We start from the raw sequence: 19,918 nt of genomic DNA, 5'->3' as shown, positions 1-19,918 counted from the left end.
AATGAAAACACTGCTATCACTCAGGAAATTCAACGGGTTTTTGAAGCTCTGTGTTAGGAACTGGGGACAAAGATCAAATTTATACTTTATTATACCACAGAGCCCAAGAATCTCCCCCTATATGCGTTATTCCTCTCAGTAGACCTTTAATGGAGGTAACAAGTTGTCCACTTTTTGTAATATATATAGTATGATGATGTACGCTGTTTCTTACATACACATACATACAAGCTTATAGAGATGTATATATAACTAGTCATCTTTTAATACACCCAAGCATTGTATATTTATCAACTTTTCCAGATGATTCTGATCCACATCAGTATTTGAGAATCATTGTGGTTTCCTATTTCCATAGTCTCCTCCTGCTGCTTCCTGTATTATATCTCCTTAATTTTGTGCATTTCTTGTCCATTTTTCAGATTAAACAGCTATATTTGAGAACTCTATCTCATTCACTACCAGATATTATTTTCACTTTAATTTTTCCCTTTCTATTATAAAAGTTTAACTTTTCACAAATGAGGTGAGGGAAGAATATTTACCATTTTATTTTCTTTCAGATCTGGAATCAATGTGTGAAACCAAGTTATTATCGCTAAAGAAGGAAGTTTATGAAATAGAATCATGCCAGAGGGAGATGATGGGAGTTACAAAGCATGGCCTTGAATACTCCAGTTTTAGAGATGTTTTGGAATATAGAAACCACTTTGAAAAACAAGTGGGATATAAAAATGGGCATTTCAGCCAAGAAATATTCACTCGTGAATACATGCCCACATCTATTCAACAGACATTCTTTACTCTACATCACATAATTAACAGTGAAGAGAAACCATATGAATGTAAGAAATGTGGAAAGATCTTTAGTCAGAATTCACAATTTCTTCAACATCAGAGAATTCATATTGGCGAAAAATCTTATGAATGTAAGGAGTGTGGGAAATTCTTTAGTTGTGGCTCACATGTTACTCGACATCTGAAAATTCATACTGGTGAAAAACCCTTTGAATGTAAAGAATGTGGAAAGGCCTTCAGCTGTAGCTCATACCTTTCTCAACATCAGAGAATTCATACCGGTAAGAAACCCTATGAATGTAAGGAATGCGGGAAGGCCTTTAGTTATTGCTCAAATCTTATCGACCATCAGAGAATTCACACTGGTGAAAAACCGTATGAATGTAAAGTATGTGGGAAAGCCTTTACTAAGAGCTCACAACTTTTTCAACATGTGAGAATTCATACAGGTGAGAAACCCTATGAATGTAAGGAATGTGGCAAAGCTTTTACTCAGAGCTCAAAGCTTGTACAGCATCAGAGAATTCATACAGGTGAGAAACCCTATGAGTGCAAAGAATGTGGCAAAGCCTTTAGTAGTGGCTCAGCACTTACTAATCATCAGAGAATTCACACTGGGGAGAAACCCTATGATTGTAAGGAATGTGGGAAGGCTTTTACTCAGAGCTCACAACTTCGTCAGCATCAGAGAATTCATGCTGGTGAGAAACCTTTTGAATGTCTTGAATGTGGGAAGGCCTTTACTCAGAACTCACAGCTTTTTCAACATCAGAGAATTCATACAGATGAAAAACCATATGAATGTAATGAATGTGGAAAGGCCTTTAATAAATGCTCAAACCTTACTCGACACCTCAGAATTCATACTGGTGAAAAGCCCTATAACTGTAAGGAATGTGGAAAGGCATTTAGTAGTGGCTCAGATCTCATTCGTCATCAGGGCATTCATACTGATGAATAATAAAAACTAAAGCTCTTGTCACCTTCCTGATATTTTAAACAACAACAAATATTCATGTGTGATAGTTACCCTCTTTCACTATTTTTCGTTTCTTAATTTTATTTTCTATTTCTTTTTAATCCAAATATATTTTACTCTAAGTTATGAATTTGGATTCTAAATTGACATTTGCCTGTCCCTCCCCCTTACTTCCCCCACCCCATCTTGTACTAATGGCAGTTCAACAATTTTTTCCTTTCCTATTATTTTGTTCTACCTTCTTGGAGATAGATTATATTACTGTTTATATTTGCTTGAGTCTCAAGGCTATGCTTTCTTCTCTGATATATATATTTGTGCTTATACCAACATCACACTGTTTAAATTGTGTGATCTTGTATTTTGTAATTCCTTGTAGAATTAATTACAATATAACCATTTTTTGAAGTCACTGTTAGTCTTTTTGTTTCATTTCACAAATTTATATTTTTTATTATAAAACAAAATATCAGAAAACTAGAAATTTAAAAAGCCAAGATTAATTGTAATCATATGAACTATAGATGATGACTCTCAAGTTGGTAAAGCAAATCTTACCAGACTTTGTTTTTAAAGAAAATGTAGTCATGGTACACATGTTGCACCTTCACCTGGTACACATGTGTTGGCTTTTATAATGCTACAAAATATGATTGCCATTTCAGTAATTATAGATTTTTATCTTTATCGATGTACTTAATGACTTTTTATTTTTTTATTTTTATTTTTATTTTTATTTTTTTCGGTACGCGGGCCTCTCACTGTTGTGGCCTCTCCCTTTGCGGAGCGCAGGCTCCGGATGCACAGGCTCAGCGGCCATGGCTCACGGGCCCAGCCGCTCCGTGGTATGTGGGATCTTCCCAGACCGGGGCACGAACCCACGTCCCCTGCATCGGCAGGCAGATTCTCAACCACTGTGCCACCAGGGAAGCCCTTAATGACTTTTTAAAATGACCTTATTTATTATTCATGTTATGGTTGCATCTAATTGTTTTCAGTTACAAAATCTTCCCTGACTAATATGACCCAAAATTTATCTTTGTATGCTTGGTTTTTTTCCTTTTAAAACATCTATTTTAGTTGCTGAAATTATCCATATTTTCTCCTTTATAAACTGTTTTGTTCCTTTTCATCAACCCTAACCCTAAGCTCATACTAGAAAGGTAATTAACTACTGTTACCAGTATTATTTATGCTTCCAGGTTTTTTAAACTTTTTACTTATATATGTTAGTGACATTTTATTTTTTACGTATTAGTAAATATAATTATGTTCTATGTATTGGTTTGTTGTGAGGATTCAATGAGTTAATAAAGTGTTTAGAACTTTTCCTATCATGTAGTAAATGTTTAGTAAAAGTTGTCCACTATTATCATTGATACACCCATTTTCATAATTATCGTCATTATTATTTGTGGAAAGGATTTTAACCATGTTGTCTACTTTTGTCTAAATCCAAGAATTAATAATGAAAAAAGAGAAATGAGTGTAATGAACATAGGAAAGCTTTTCCCATCACTCGTTATTCTGCGTGAAATTTCAAAAGGAAAAAAAAAAAGTTTGCGTTCAGATTTTATTTTCTATGCTGCACAAAGACTAATACCCTGTGGATACAATGATGGGTAGTTGAAAGCACAGTCAAATAAGCAGGAAGAGATAAGAATATTTTTCCTAATAATTAGTTCCCAAAAAAGAAAATATACAGGGCACATTATTTGACCAGAATGGGGGAGACAGTAACAAAAGGATGGCCAGCAAATATCTGAATATTAATTTAGTGTCTCCTCTTGATTAACATGGGTTAAGGAGCTAAAAACTTAATATACACATTATTTAAATGTGAATGAATATGAGAACACAATTGAAAACCCTGTGGGACTTCCCTGGTGGTCCAGTGGGTAAGACTCCGTGCTCCCAATGCAGGGGCCCAGGGTTCAATTCCTGTTCGGGGAACTAGATCCCACATACATGCTGCAACTAAGAGTCCACATGCCACAACTAAGAGTCTGCGTGCTGCAACTGAGGATCTCTCATGCTGCAACAAAGATCCTGTGTGCCACAGCTAAGACCTGGCCCAGCCAAAATAAATAAATAAATATATATTAAAAAAAAAAAAAAAACCTATGAGTGGCAGCCAAAGTTGTATTGGAAGTTTTATAACCCAGTATGCATGCATACATTAAAATACTAGACTTTTCCGGGAAGCGGCCTGAGATGACCTCTAAAAATGGTTTGCTATTCACTTGGCCCAGAAAACGCCACAAAATCATGCAAGTCAAGAGGTTCAAATCTTTGTGTTCACTCTAAAAACACTCGTGAAACTGCCCACGCCATTAAGGGTATGCATATCTGAAAAGCCACCAAGTATCTGAAGGATGTCACTTTAAAGAAGCAATGTGTGCTATTCTGTCGTTACAAAGGTGGAGGTGGTAGGTGTGCCCAGGCCTAACACTGGGGCTGGATGCAGGGTCAGTGGCCCAAAAAGAGTGCTGAATTTTTACTGCACATGCTCAAAAATGCAGAGAGTAATGCTGAACTTAAGGGCTTAGATGTAGATTCTCTGGTCATTGAGCACATCCAGGTGAACAAAGCCCCCCAAGATGCGGTGCAGGACTTACAGAGCTCACGATCAGATCAACCCATACATGAGCTCTCCCTGCCACATTGAGGTGATCCTTACTGAAAAAGAACAGATTGTTCCTAAACCAGAAGAGGAGGTTGCCCAGAAGAAAAAGATATGCCAGAAGAAACTGAAGAAACAAAAACTTATGGCCTGGGAATAAATGCCACAAAAAATAAATGCAAATAAAAGTAAAAAAATAATAAAAATAAAATACTAGAAAGATCATTAATAAATAAAATCAATATAGAACCCAGGGAGATAAAACAAGCAAAAATATATCTAAATCGGGTAGAGAAAGGCATTATTAGTTGTAAAATGCAGAAATAAATGACAGAAACAATCTAAAACAAAATTTATTTGACTGAAAAAAAGTAGACAAACTAGTGATTCAGGTGGGGGAGTACAGATTGATGAATGAACAGCACTGTGAATGAGACATTGAAATGACTACATATTTAAATTTAAAAGGACACTATCTTTCTGGGTGATTAAAATGTTCTGGGATTAGTGGTGTTGTACAACTTTGTGAATATACTAAAAACCACTGAGCAGTATACTTTAAAAGGGGGGTGAATATTATGGTATATGAATTTTATCTCAAAAAACTTAAAAGTTAGTACTATAGACATTTTTATAATATATCTGAAAATCTGGACAAAGTGTCTGATTTTTATAAAGAAATTGGATTGACTTGATATCAGAATTGACTAGAGAAGAAGTGTAAAATCTTAACAGACTCCTTTCCAAAAGGAACATTATAAAATTAAACTAAAAAAATAAATGTCATGGGAATTCCCTGGTGGTCCACTGGTTAGGACTCTGTGCTTCCACTGCTGGGGGCCAGGGTTCAATCCCTGGTTGGGGAACTAAGATCCTGCAAGCCTCAAGGCACAGCCAAAAATAAAAATAAAGTAAATTTAAAAAACAATGTCACACAGCTACACTAGAGACACCAAATTAGATATATTTATAGATGAAACTATGAAATGTTTTAGGAACTCTTCCAGGACATAGACTGAGGTAGCAAGTTACCTGTTTTTATGAATCTGTCATAATCCTAAAGATAAATCTTACTAGGAGAACACAAAAAGATAATATGCCCAAAATCAGTTATGAAAATAAGCAATGTTAAAAATTAGCAAATCAAATCTAGTAATTATTGAAAGGAGATAAATGTTTGTCACAATCTGAATTTTGGAACAAAACATTTCTAACAAATCCTTATTCAAACTTGCTACTCACTTTCTGAAACTTGGAAATCAAATTGATTTAGTTAGCATAGTATTCCTTAGTATTTTAACTCGGGAACCAAATAGATTTGGATAGCAAATGGAATACAACACAAGATAATTCACATGGACTTTCTAGAGTTTAAATAACTAAAGCACTGTAAATAAAAATATATTATCAAGCCTCAATATGTTCTAGCTGCACCCTTTTCTTATCAGTATTTGACAGAACGGGATATATTTTACAAATAAACTTGAGTTATCCTACCTGCTGCAATATCATTCATTTATACCCTGTCTACTTGTCACTTGAAGAGTCTTTAAAACAGCTAATGAATCCAATCATTGCCATGCATTTAGTATGAGGATGTAGTGGGAGGTGGGAAGGAGGTTGTTAAAAAAATCACAGAATTTCAACTCTCATGGCAATTTGAATATAGAATATGAAAGGTGTTCATTCCCATGATAACAAGAAAACCTGGACAAGGTAAAAATCATACTTTCTATGAGACTATCTAGGAGTGGTAGTAGGGAGTACCCTGGCAGTCCAGTGGTTAGTACTCCACGCTTCCACTGCAGGGGCCACATGTCTGATCCCTGGTCAGGGAACTAAGATCCCACATGCCATGTGGCAAAAAAAAAAAAAAAAAAAAAAAAGTGGTAGAAGCAGGGAACTGAATTCCTGATAAAAATAAGCCCTTGATTGGTAAACAGATTGCTGCATGACTTTGCATTCTTGGATGCGGTGCATGGTGTGGGTATGGATATGGATGGATGAAGGTGTAGGCCTGACAGATGAAGAGACTTTGCAGAGATAAAAAGAAATTAGTAGAGCCTAAAGATACTTAGGACTTTTTGGATGGATAAGAATCTGGAAAAAACCCAAATGCAAAAGATTTTAAAATTACTATCAACCAACTTTACCTAATTGACATTTATTTAATGGTACTCTCAATCAGCACAATACACTTGCTTTTCAATGACATAGAAAATAGTAAGACTACATGTTGGGCTATTAAATAAGATTCGGGTACTGTCAAAGGAATAACATACAGATTATATTCTTTAACACCGAGCTAAATAGAGTTCAATGGTTTTAACTTTAGGTGTATGATTCACCTAGAATTAATACTTGTGTATGGTATGAAGCATAGATTAAGGTTCATTTTGTTCCTCACATAAATAGTCAGTTGTTCCAGCACTTCTTTTTAAAAAAGACTTTCATTTCTTCCATTGAGTTGCTTTGGTATTTTTATCAAAAATCAGTTGAACATATATGTACACCTTTATATTAGCAATGTACAATTGTACAAGGAAACAAAAATCAGTTTATAATAGTATCAAAAAGTATAAAATACTTAGGAATAAGCTTGATAAAAGATATGAAAGATCTTTATATGGAAAACTACAAAACGTTGCCAAGGAAAAAGACAAAATCTCTCTCTTTTTTTTTTTTGTGGCCACGCCACGCAGCTTGTGGGATCTTAGTTCCTGGCCAGATATTGAACCCAGCCCTGGCAGTGAAAATGCTGAGTCCTAATCACTGGGCAGCCAGGGAATTCCCTCGATAAGATCTAAATAGATGGAGATACCATGGCTGTGGATTGGAAAACTCAATGTCTTTAATAAAATTTCCCCAAATTTATCTATAGATTCCAATGCCATCCGAGACAAAATACCAGCTTGCTTTTTATTTTAAATTGATAGAAGTTTTCTAAAATTTGTATAGGAATCCAAAGACCTAGAACAGCCAAAATAGGTATTGAAAAAGAACAAATTGGAGGACTTGTATCTGATTTCAAGACTTGCTATAGAGCTATGATAAATCAATAAAGACTGTGGTGTTTGCAAAGGATAGACAAATAGGTCAGTGGAGTAAAATAAAAAGTTCAGAAATGGACCACAACAAACCCCAGAGTTCGACTTTTTCCTCCTAATTGGCATTAACGTTTGTGAGAAATACACTTGGGAAATGTTTACTTAACTAGAATACATGAGTAAAAAGTAAAGTTTAGGAGATTATTGTAGGTAGTATTTGGGGTTAGGAGTTTTCCATGTCTGTAATATTAGATCCTGTAGAAAGTCTCTATTAGTCCTGCTCTGCAGAAGAAAATGCCTCTCACCAAAGATGTCATAAATCTTTCCTTCCTCTGTAACTTCTCCTCCAGTCATATCTTATGAGAGACTGAATTATGGTAATGTTTACAAGAATAAGTGATATACATTAAATTGCATCTTTAAAAACGTTTGAGAAAACCAGTTATTTTTAGTCTAAGGAAGAAAAATCTCCAAGAATTGAAGACTTTAAAAAGACAGAAAATGTATCTGGAATTTCAGTTCAGCACTGGCTTTGTTTCTAGTTCTAATATTTGAATAGGTGCTGTCAGAAATAGAACTTTTCTTTTTTCTTACATGTATACACTTTTAATATATCTTTTATTATATTCCTCTACCAAAATTACAAGAGTAATATGTTTTAGCTACAACTAGTAAAAAATGAAAAAAACATATAAATAATATGTGCATCCACCCCAATTCTTTCAGAACTATGTACAATTTCAACAAAGCTTATTTACCTTTTCACACCTTTCTCCTTGCTCCTGCCAACATTAAACACATATCTGATTTGCGTGAGAGTAGGAGCCGATCAGTGGGTTGGGCCATGTTCAGGGATCATTTGCTCCCAGCACCTCAGGGTTTTGGCCTTTTTGTATCTTATTGTTCATAATTGCCCTGACTCTGCTTGTGTGCAGTTATTTTTAGTCTCTTATAGTTTCCTTTTGTATTTTGTTGCTGGAGGAGACATTTGTCCAAGTGCAAGCACTCCAGTATAGGGTCCCAGGTCTCAGGTGCCAACCTCTCTCACTGCTATGAACATTGGGGTGCACGTATCTTTTCAAATTAGAGGGGTTTTTTTTTTCAGATATATACCCAGGAGTGGGATCACATAGTAACTCTATTTTTAGTTTTTTAAGGAAACTCCGTACTGTTCTCCATAGCGGCTGCACCAGTTTACATTCCCACAGACAGTGTAGGAGGATTCCCTTTTCTCTGCACCCTCTCCAGCATTTATTACTTGTAGACTTTTTGGTAATGGCCATTCTGATCGGTGTGAGGTGATACCTCATTGTAGTTTTGATTTGCATTTCTCTAATAATTAGCAATGTTGAGTACCTTTTCATATGCCTGTTGGGCATCTGTATGTTCTCCTGAATTCTGTGCTGGGTTTAACAATGAAAGCTCATGTTGAGTGCTACACATGGTATGGGAGGACTTCTGGGTAATTTTCTTAAAAGCAAGATTCCTGAGTTCGTTTGCTTCACTCTATTGCTATTCCTTCATTTGTCTTCTTTTATCTCCTCTTCTCATTTGTAGTTGACTTGTTTCCCAAAGTTTGAGACTTTCTAGTATTCCAATCTTTACCTTTTCCAGGTTCAGAACTAGAACCACTGTCATTCTCTACTTGTAACAAGGCAAAACAAGAAGCAGTAGTGGGAAGAGAACTAAGTACCCCTAAGGCTATTGTAAAGATTTTTCTTTTAAAATACTTGTGTCAAGAATAAGTCCTCATTCATGAATGAAAGCTAGATTTCACCCATAGACGCCTAACTGATGCTCCAAAACATATTCGCACAAAGTACATAGCGAAAGATAGAGTGCTGGGTGAGATCTAACTCAAGCAGAGTAGCGGCTTCAAAAATTGGAGGGTCCCATGAACTGGAAGTGTCTCTAGGTCACAGCCACAGCCCAGGCACATGGGCCTGGGGTCTGGCACTGGTCTCTCATGTGGAATCCCCATCCACCTGCCCTGGGCACAGCAGAGTGGCCACATCACTTCAGGGGTTCCAGAGTGGGTGCCCACCTATATTGCCTTTTGTGACCTACCCTTGGAAATCATATACTATCATTTCCAACCACAGGCTCAGCTAGTTCAAGGAGAGGGACCATTGAATTTCTCTTCTTCTCAAAGTCATATTGAAATAATATGTGAAATAGGGAGATCTTATTGAGACTATTTAAAAAAAAAAATCAGTCTCTGCCAAGCACTAGTGACCGTGGCCTGTAATACCAGTCATTTGAAACAACCTAACGATAAAGAGAAACATTAATTACATAAGTGGCATGTAGAATTTACAGAATATTGTGGAAAACCCCTTAATGTTCAATATACATGTGATTTAAAACGTAGGTTAGGGCTTCCCTGGTGGCGCAGTGGTTGAGATTCCGCCTGCCGATGCAGGGGATACGGGTTTGTGCTCCGGGAAGATCCCACACGCCGCGGAGCGGCTGGGCCTGTGAGCCATGGCCGCTGGGCCTGCGCGTCCGGAGCCTGTGCTCCGCAACGGGAGAGGCCACAACAGTGAGAGACCCGCGTACAACAACAACAACAACAAAAAGTAGGTTAAGAAAATACAAATATTTATGTGAAAGGATATTAGTTTAAATATAGCTATGTCTACAGAAATTACTGTTTATTTATTTATTCATTCCTAGTTGTAGACGGTGGGAGAAAGCACCCGTGTGGTTTTGCGTTTGTATGTCCAGTCCTAGCAAGGTGGATGATCCCACGTGAGACTTCGAATTCACCTGTGACGGCCTCGCCACGCCCCCATCGCGCGCCTTGGGGAGGGGCTTGGAGAGCGCCCCAACCTGCGCAAGGTCTTCTGGGTGATGTGGTCTCGCCGCCTGGCCGCCTCTTCTGCTTGCGCACGGGCACCACCGGCTGGGCCTTCTGGGTCCCCGGCCCGTGTAGGTCGCGGTGGTTCCGTGGAGCAGCGGCTGGTGAAGGTCTCGTGGCGACCTCCATGCCCAAGACCTCCGGGCCTAGAGAGGTGAGTCCCCTCGCTGGCTGAGGACAGCAGGAATAGCCAGGGGTCCCCGGGTCCTGCGAAGGTGGAATGTGAAAACCGAAGGTCCGGGAGTCGCGGGGTCCGAGGGGCGACGCAGGCGCTTCTTGGTTTTATTGACGTGGGGGTAGATGGCTGCGACTACCATTTACCCCCATCTACTACCAACAAGGGGATGGCGTGTCCCCTTGTTGATGGGCCTCCTGGCATCCTTGGGTGGGGGGTTGGAGGCAGGGGTCCTTGGATTTAGGGGACAGCCCATGACGGGCATTTTGGTTTGGGAGACTCCGCTGGTGCATTGCAACCCCGGGTTCGTGGGGACAGGACAGTGAGGCAGGGTCCAGGGATTTGGGGGTGTTGACTGAAAAAAATAAAGCACAGCCTAAATGTTGAGAATTATGTTTTATTTGGTGAGCTTTCTGAGGACTTAAGCCCAGGACCCAGCCTCTTAGCTCTAAGGCAGGGGTCCCCAACCCCCGGGCCACCACCGGGTACTGGTCCGCTGCCTGTTAGGAACCAGGGCGCACAGCAGGAGGTGAGCAGCCGGCGAGGGAGAGAAGCTTTGTATGCTGCTCCCCATCGTTCCCCATCACTCGCATTACCTCCCGAACCATGTCCGTACCCCGCCCCACCCTGTGGAAAAATTGTTTTCCATGAAAGTGGTCCCTGGTGCCAAAAAGGTTGGGGACCGCTGCTCTAAGGGACCGCTCTGAAGAGGTAAGGCAGGGAGCCAGGATATATAGGAGGTTTGCAACAAAAACCAGGCAGTCGGAACATCAAAAGATTACTGTTAATTAGGAGAAAACCAGACGTCTCAAGTTAATGAATTTAGCGCTTTTCTATGTATGGGCAGATGCGAGAGTCTGGGCTCATTGAAATCATTCCTTTGATATGCACGTTAGCTATCTACGGCCAGTATCCTGCTTTTCTCCATCCTGAATCCCTTCAGGGTTCACAGTTGGGGGTGGCTGCAGTGGGTACTGGCTTGCTGGCCACAACATCCTTTGTTTACTGATATGGCAGGTGGCATTCTTAGTCCACTGGGGGAGCACATTGGGGCTGTATGTTCTGAGGTGTTTGTCTGGTCAGCTAGATCTGCGCATGCTTGGGTTTGGGAGATGTGGGGAGGAATTAGGAAGTGGGTGCCCCTGGGTTTGGGATATAGTGAGGGTCATGAGTCTCGATCTTTATGGTGACAATATGTTCTGACATCCCTTAGTTTGGAGGTGACTTGGACTTTGAGGAGGGGGGCCAGAGTCTTGGATCCCCGCTTTTGTTGTAGATGCTCCTGTGAGGCCACCTTCACCTCTGACTCAGGGCTTTTTCTATAAGTGAGCCAAGGGGTGTGTTATCAGAGGGATGGACAGATTGTGCTACCCACTGGGGTGGGCTGTTCCCCCAGCCAGGCCCTCTATGAATTGCCAAAGGCCTGCTGCCACTTTGCATCTGAGAAACCCCAGAGCTTAAAGTGGTCAGCAGCTTCTCTAAGCTCCCGGGTGCTGTGGAGTTAAATGACCTTCCCCTGGGTACTTGCCTCTGGGGTAGCAAAGCCAGGAATATCACACCTATAATCACCTCCACAGTTATCTGCAAAAGAGAATTCTCCACACTGTTGGCCAGTGAGGGCTGTAGGGGAGTTGTATTTCCTTTGTTGTCTCTTTGGAAGTTATAGTTCCAGGTTTTAAAGGTGGAGATGTCCCAGTTGTGAATTTGGTATCACTGGTGACTCGTAAGTCACAGGCCTGGCTGTAACTCTGCAAAGCCTCTCTGAGTGCAGAGGTTGCAGGATGAACATGCTCTACATTTTCCTTGGTCTTTCAGGTCAAGGTTGGCTCATGGCTCTTTTATTTTCCTTTAGGTAAGGGTGGATCTGCAGAGACTGAGTATGAAGATTTCTGGCATGTGACTCAGTCCTCTTTGCTCCTGGCTCCCCATTCTGCCCTCTTTGGAATCTGCTGGCCCTGAGAGATCTGTGAAAAGAGGAGAAAATGGCCCCAGGGTTCCTGGCAGCAAGACCCTCAGTGAGTGATTTTTAATCTCTTTCATGCAGTAATCCCTGTCCCCACTTAGATGACATGTTTGTTCACTGCCTCGAAGTGCCCACCACAGCTCTAAGACAAACATGAAACGTGATACAGCTTTGGGAAACTCCAGAGGAAAGCCCACTGTCTCTCCTCAATTTACCTCCCCCCTTGACCCCATCGGTATCAGAGCTCTTGGCACACCTTAACCTTTGCCCCTACTTTCCATTAATTTAGTCCACAAATGGTTCAGCCTCTCTTCCACATGCCCTGGTGTGTACTGTATACATTGGGAAGTATTGTCTTTTCTTGAGGGCTTGTAGGCCTTGTTGAGGTAGTTTGTTTGTTTTTCTTACTGCAATGGATTTTAAAATTTAAGTGGTATTAAATTAACAAGAATTGCAAGAATAGTACAAATTATACCTGTGTACCCTTCATTCACATTATCGGTTGTCAACTTTTTGCCAGTTACTTTATCATTCCACCTCTATATGTATATTTGTCATTTTGTGAATCATTTGAGAGTAAGTTGCAGACATCGTCTTTTACCCCTAATTTTTCATCATGCATCTCCTAAAAACAGACAGTCCCTTAAATAGCCATAGTATAATTCAGGGAATTTAATATTGATACAGTACTATTGTCTAATCTCCGATTTATAATAATAAGAATTTGCCAGTTGTCCTAATAAGTTTCTTTATGCCCCACACCCCCTGCCCTTACATGTCATTAGTCTTCTTTAATCTGGAATACTTTCTTAACATTTCTGTCTTTATTGATCTTGACATTTTTGAAAAGTACAGACTTGTTATTTTAAATGTTCCTCAAATTGGATTTGTCTTTTGGTTCTTCATGATTAGATTAAGATTATATACTTCTGGCAGGAGTAACACAGAAGTGATGTGTCCTCAATTTGTCATATCAGTTGGCACAGAATATTGATTTGTTTCATTATACTAACTTTGATCACTTAATTAATGTTGAGTCTGCCAGGTTTCTCCACTGTAACTTTTCTATTTGAGGATTGGAGAGGAAGGGAACAGATCTCTTAAGCTGGATGTCACTATCATGTGGAAGGCATATCAAAATGGGGACAGAGAGGGAATAGAATCTTATATAGAAGATGGCCACAGTGGTCCAGATAAGAGCTGATTGTGTCCTGGACCAGGGTGATCACAGTGAAGATGGAATGAAACAAAAATATTCAAGAGTTAATGGTGGGGTGGTAGTGGGGGAGAACTTCCCTGGTGGTTCAGTGGTTAAGACTCTGTGCTCCCAGTGCAGGGGGCCTGGGTTCGATCCCTGCTCAAGGAACTGGATCCCGCATGCCACAACTAAGAGTTCACATGCCACAGCTAAAGATCCCACATGCTGCAACTAAGACCCTGCTCAACCTAAATAAATAAATATTTTTTAAAAAGAAAAACAGAGTATGGGGGGAATAAAATCAATGAGATTAGGTATTTAATTGAGGGAGGTGTCAACTATAGATTTCTGAGTTTTGCAACTACATGCATGGTGGTATGATTTTCTGAGACAGGAAATAGAGGGCTAACCAGATACTGGGGGTTATGTGTGGAAATGGGGAATCAGGAAGTGTACCAGAATGCCAGAAAGAAACAGATAACACACTCATAAGGAATGATAAAGAAACTTTCATGAAGGAACTATTTATAAGTTTTTCAGAGACCATTGTGGGATGGTTTCAGCATCCCTGGATTAGCAACGTAATGGAGCCCTTACCACCACAGGCTAAAATGGTTAGGAAAGAGAGCAGTTCCTGGAGCCTGGTTTCTTCTTTGACCCTTTGGTTATTTGGGAGTATGTTGTTTAATTTACACATATTTGTGATTTTCCTAAATTTTTTTCTGTTACTGATTTCTAATTTCATTCCGTTGTATTCAAAGAACATAAACTTTGTATTATTTCTGTAATTTTAAATTTATTAAGATTTGTTTTATGACCTAGCATATGTTCTATCCTGGAGAATGTTCCATGTGCTTGAAAGTTCCATTATTATTGAAAAATATATATATTCTGTTGTTGCTAACTGGAGTGTTCTATACATGTCTGTTAGGTCTAGTTGGTTTATAGTTTTTTCAAGTCCTCTATGTCCTTGTTGATCTTCTGTTTAGTCATTCTATCTATTATTGAAGTTGGAATATCAAAGTCTCCAACTGTTACTGTTGAATTATCTATTTCTGTCTTCATTTCTGTCAGTTATTGTTTCATGTATTGTAGTGCTCTGTTACTAGATGTGCTACATGTTTATAAACATTATATCTTCCTGATGGATTGACTTTTATCATTATAAAATGTTCCTCTTTATCTCTAGTAACATTTTTTGTATAAAGTATGTTTTGTCAGATATTTGTATAGCCACTCTAGCTTGCTGTGATTGCTGTTTGCATGCTATGTATGTCTTTTTTCACCTTTTAACTTATAATCAGTTTGTATCTTTGAATCTAAAGGGTGTCTTCTGTAGACAGCAACTAGTTGAATCATGTTTGTTTTTTTAAATCTAGTCTGACAATCTCTATCTTTAGATTGGATTTCTAGGAAGCCATTGATTTATCCTTTTGTTTCTAAAAGAAGTACTTTCTACCAACTTGCAGAAAGTATATAGTAATAAGTAATTGTTTTCCTTTAAAAATTACCCATTGAAAAACTCTTTGCACATTCTATAAAACTGGCCTGTATTCTTCAAAATGTTAGTGTTATAAAAGACAAATAAAAGCAGAGGAACTGTCTAGATGAAAGCACACTAAAGATACATGACAGTAAATTGCAGAACTTGATCCTGAACTGAGTCTTCTATCAGGTTAGAATATTTTATAAAGGACATCATTAGGATAACTAGAAATGGAATATTTTTGATTGATGCAATACTTTTTTCTATAATCTGACATTTCCTGAATTTGATATTTGCACTGTGGTTATGTAAGAGAATAGCCTTATTCTTAGGAAATATACACTGAAAGATTATGGGGCAAAGGGGCATGATGTACATCTCCTACTCTTAAATGGTTCAGAAAAAAATTATGAGTGTGTATTTGTACAGAGAGAGAGTGAGAATGGTAAAGCAAATGTGGCAAAATGTTTTAACAAAAAGGTGAATCTGGGTGAAGGGTATATGGGAGTTCTTATATTATTCTTGTGACTTTTCTATAAGTTGAAATTACTTTCAAATGAGGTTTTTAAAAAGCTGTTTGAAAATGATGGTGCATTTTGTTGATAGAATACTATGCAACCATAATGAAGGAGAAAGAAGCCTTTTAAGTACTAATATGGAATGCCCTTCTGAATATATTTAGGAAATCTTGATTGTGGTGGTAGTTACACAATAAAGATGTTTGTCAAAACTCATCAAACTGTACCCTGAAAATGGGAGCATTTTACTGTGTATAAAGTATACCTCAAAGTTAATTTTAAAATACAACTCTATAGTTAGGGGAAAAAATTGCAAACCCATGTGCATAGTATGCTATTGTTTGTGTGAAGAAGAGAAAAAAAGGATATGTGACTTTTTCTTGAACATATTTAAGAACGGATACATAAAAAGTGTTTAACTTTTAACAGAAATGTTTAATGTTTAAACTTAAATGCATATTACTAAGCTGAAAGAAGCCAGTTTGAAAAGGTTACATGTTGTATGATTCCAACCATATGACATTCAGGAAATGGCAAAACTATGGAGACAGTAAAAAGATGAGTGGTTGCCAGGGGTGGCTGGGAGAGGGAGAGATGAATAGGCAGAGGATTTTTAGAGCAGGGAAAATACTCTGTATAAAAGTATAATAGTGAATACCTGTCATTATAAATGTGTCCAGACCCATCGACTGTACAAGAGTGAACCCTAATTTAAACTAAGGACTTTGGGTGATTATAATGTGTCAGTGTAGGTTCATCAGTTGTACCAAATGTACCGTTCTGGTGGGGGGGTGTTGATAATGTGGGAGGTTGTGCAATCTGGGGAAGGTTGTGGGGCAAGGGTTTTATGGAAAATCTCTGTATCTTCCCCTCAGTTTTGTTGTGAACCTAAAACTGCTCCAGAAAATAGTCTTTTTTTTTTTTTTAAGTTTAACAGAGGTTGTCTCCAGGGAGGAGAGATGAGAAGAGGGAGACTTTTGTCACTATATGTATTTTTACACATATAAACATATGCACATTGTAATACTTTTCCAAAAATAAAAATAAAAATTCTTGGAAAAGAAAAGCTATTTGAACAGAAAGGAGTTTAGGAAAGTGATAGTTTTAGAGCACAAATTTACAAAAATGAAGAGTGTTTTTATAATAACCGTAACTGATTAGGAAATTAAATGAAGGGGGACAGATTCACAAAAGCAGCAAGAATATCAAACACATTGCTTTGAACCTAAGAAAGAACATGCAGGATCTTTAACAAGAATGTAACAGACTCTCTAAGGGACAAGAACATTACCCATTGTTCTTAGATTTTAATAAGTGATTTAAAGTTCCACATGTATTTGGAGCAACATGAAATTGTTTTAAATTAAGAATCTTACAGAAAAATAGATGTTCCAGAACTTGTGGGAAAATACATGTATATAACACATGCACGAACTTTTATCAGTGTCAAGAATATGCTGTTTGTAAAATACATGAACATTTAGTAAGCTCTTAATTTACCACTCTCTGTGTGTTGTAGATTTTAGATGTAGATATCTTTTTGTACTGAGTTAGAAGTGCAAAGAAAATGTGCAAAAATTATGACACCCTTTAAGGTAGCAGTAGAAATACAATCTAGTGTATAAATCAAGAAGTGGTGGACTGTTCAGGGACCTTTGGCATTTTCCAGAGTATTTAATTTTTAAAGGCTTTTATTGTAAATGTTAACTAACACAAGGTAATTGGAGAATTTTTGGAAAGTCTAGAAAAGACAGAAAAAGAAATTCATAATTCCACCAGTTTGCAATAATAAAATAGAAAGTAGTAAGTGAAAGGTCCCCCATTTAGCCAAAGGTAACCATTGTAAACAACTTGTTCTCTCTTTCCAGAAATTTTTTTTGCATTTGCTCCTAAACCCACACGGTACTGTGCATATAATTTCTAAAATTAAAATATTAATAATCTGGAGTTTGCATTTTTTTCTCCAAATATTGTAACATGGACCTCTTTCTAAGGTAATCTATAATGTTATCTTCTTTTTAAAGAAGTTTTAAAAACTGGGTGTTATTGCATGACTTTGCTAATTAGAGTTTATTAGAATCACCATAACTTATTAAATTTTTGCAAAACCTTTTAAAAGTGAGATGTAAATTAAATGCAATAAATTGCACAAATCTTAAGTACATCTTGGTGAATTTTTACATATATATACACAACAATGAAATCACCACCCAAGTAAATATACAAAATATTTCTGTCACCTTATAAAGTTCCCTTTGTGCTCCCTCCCAGTCAGTTTCCCCCATAGGCAACAGCTATTTCTGATTAGTTTTGCCTGTTCTATAATTGTATAAAAACAGTTTGTACTCCCTTCACTCAGCATAATATCTCTGAAATTCATACAGCTGTCACTTTAACTTTTTTTTTTTTCTTTTTTGTGGTACGCGGGCCTCTCACTGTTGTGGCCTCTCCCGTTGCGGAGCACAGGCTCCGGACGCGCAGGCTCTGGACGCGCAGGCTCTGGATGCGCAGGCTCAGTGGCCATGGCCCACGGGTCCAGCCGCTCCGCAGCATGTGGGATCTTCCCAGACCGGGGCACGAACCCGTGTCCCCTGCATCGGCAGGCGGACTCTGAACCACTGCGCCACCAGGGAAGCCCCTGGTTCACTTTTGTAACCCCTGCTTCCTGACCCTCCCTGCCCCCTCAATTTGAAGGATACCATCAAATTGCTCCCCCCCAGAAGACTGTACCTATTTATGTTCTAACAGCGTATGAGACTGATCATTTTCCTACAGCCTCACTAGTGATAAGGTTTTCAGATTTTAAAACATTTACTGATCTGTTAGCTAAAAAGAGAAATTCAAGTATTTCACCAGTTCACCTTTTGAGAATTGTGGATTTGTATCCCCAAAGTGGGAGGTTTCCAGGAAATCTTCACAGAGGAGGCAGAATTTGCTGCCCTGTGACTTGATCAACCTGTGAAGCTACAGTCCTGAGAAAGTCAGAGCTGGGTACCCCTAGGAAGTAGGGTCATGCCTTGTACACAGTGGATGCTTAGTAAACGTTTATCACCTTAACTGTGCTTTAGTTTATTAACTGTGCTCTCACTTGAATAGAGAAGTCCAGGACCCAGCCTGAAGTCTGGGCTGCTGGGACATCTCCTCTCCCGCCTACAGGAACAAAACAGCTACCTGAGCATGAAGGCTGCAGGAGGTCCCCCACATGCAGGAGTTCCATCTTTGGTGGAGACAACACCTCCTGAAACTCCCTCTGGATGTTCCAGGTGGAGTTTGGAGAGGCTGAAGAGAGATTCCCTCAGCAGAGCCACTGGGGCTGAGGGGATTCCCCTCCTAACAGGGAGGGCAAGATGTGGGACCATGTAGAAGCTGGAGTGACCTCAAAGAGTAAGGAGAAAGGTGAGAGTTAAATCATTACCAAGGCACACAGTATGTATTCAGTAGGTTTTTGCAAGGAGGGAGGGAGAAAGTGTCTGGGTCAAAGGGCCATCTGTAAAAGTAGAAAGAGAGGAAAAGGCTTTCTAGGGGAGGGTCTAGAAAAGTCAGGTATTGGTAAACAAGGACCAGTGTTACCAGCTGAATACAATGTGCCCCTTCTTGGTAACTAAGATACTGCTCTGCTTCAGTGAGCCAAGTTCATTTTTCACTGCTTCTTTCTTCTTACCCAGCACTGCCTTCTGAGGTTTCTGCCTTTCTTCAGGAAGAGGAGGAAATGCCCAAATTACAGGTAAATTAGAGTCCACCTTCTCTCCCTGAAAATATCACCCACATACCTCATTTTGGGGATTGGGGAAGGAGAGCAATATAACACGTATATTGTGCTGGCCCTGGGCTAGACATATGTTACTCCAGTTTCTCAAAAAAGTCTGAACATTGCTGGTAGGAGTGATAAAATGGTGTAATATACTTTGGAAAACAGTTTTAGAGTTTCTTATATAATTAAGCACACACTTACCATTGACCCAGAAATCCCACTGTATTTACCCAGAAGAAATGAAAATAGATGTCCACACAAAAATCTGTATGTGACTATTAGCAGGTTTGTTTATAAATGCCCTGAACTAAAAACAACCCAAATGTCCATCAACTGATAAATGGATAAATAAAATGTGTTAATCCATATAATTAAGAGCTACTCATTAAAAAAAAAAAAGGAAACAACTGCTGATACATATAACAACATGAATGAATTTCAGAAGCATTATGCTGAGAAAGAATAAGCCAGACACAAAAGAGTACATACTATGTGACTCTGAGACAGGCTGGGCCCTGGA

At 38.7% G+C, this 19,918-nt stretch overlaps 1 protein-coding gene and 1 long non-coding RNA gene across 16 annotated transcripts in view; both read left to right on the top strand.

Moving 5' to 3' along the window:
- ZNF383 (zinc finger protein 383) overlaps window positions 1-19,918 on the top strand; it is a 48,259-nt gene that overhangs the window by 15,737 nt on the left and 12,604 nt on the right. For 13 of the 15 annotated variants that reach the window (XM_067019145.1, XM_059045050.2, XM_067019147.1 and 10 more), the window contains one exon: window positions 564-3,150. In XM_067019145.1, the coding sequence (XP_066875246.1) occupies window positions 564-1,759 (1,196 nt within the window). In that variant the 3' untranslated portion in view covers window positions 1,760-3,150. Of the gene's footprint in view, window positions 1-563; window positions 3,319-19,918 lie in introns of those variants that run through there. The other 2 variants (XM_067019149.1, XM_067019140.1) reach the window with 2 other exon arrangements.
- On the top strand, window positions 10,325-12,498 carry LOC136793033 (uncharacterized). Its single transcript, XR_010837760.1, has 2 exons — window positions 10,325-10,461; window positions 12,335-12,498. It is a non-coding gene; the product is annotated as an uncharacterized lncRNA (long non-coding RNA).

Source organism: Kogia breviceps, chromosome 18, assembly GCF_026419965.1.
Source record: "Kogia breviceps isolate mKogBre1 chromosome 18, mKogBre1 haplotype 1, whole genome shotgun sequence".
Taxonomy (NCBI): Eukaryota; Metazoa; Chordata; class Mammalia; order Artiodactyla; family Physeteridae; genus Kogia; species Kogia breviceps.
The sequence above is the reverse complement of the archived record's forward strand: the minus strand, read 5'-3'. Positions and strand labels throughout refer to the sequence as shown.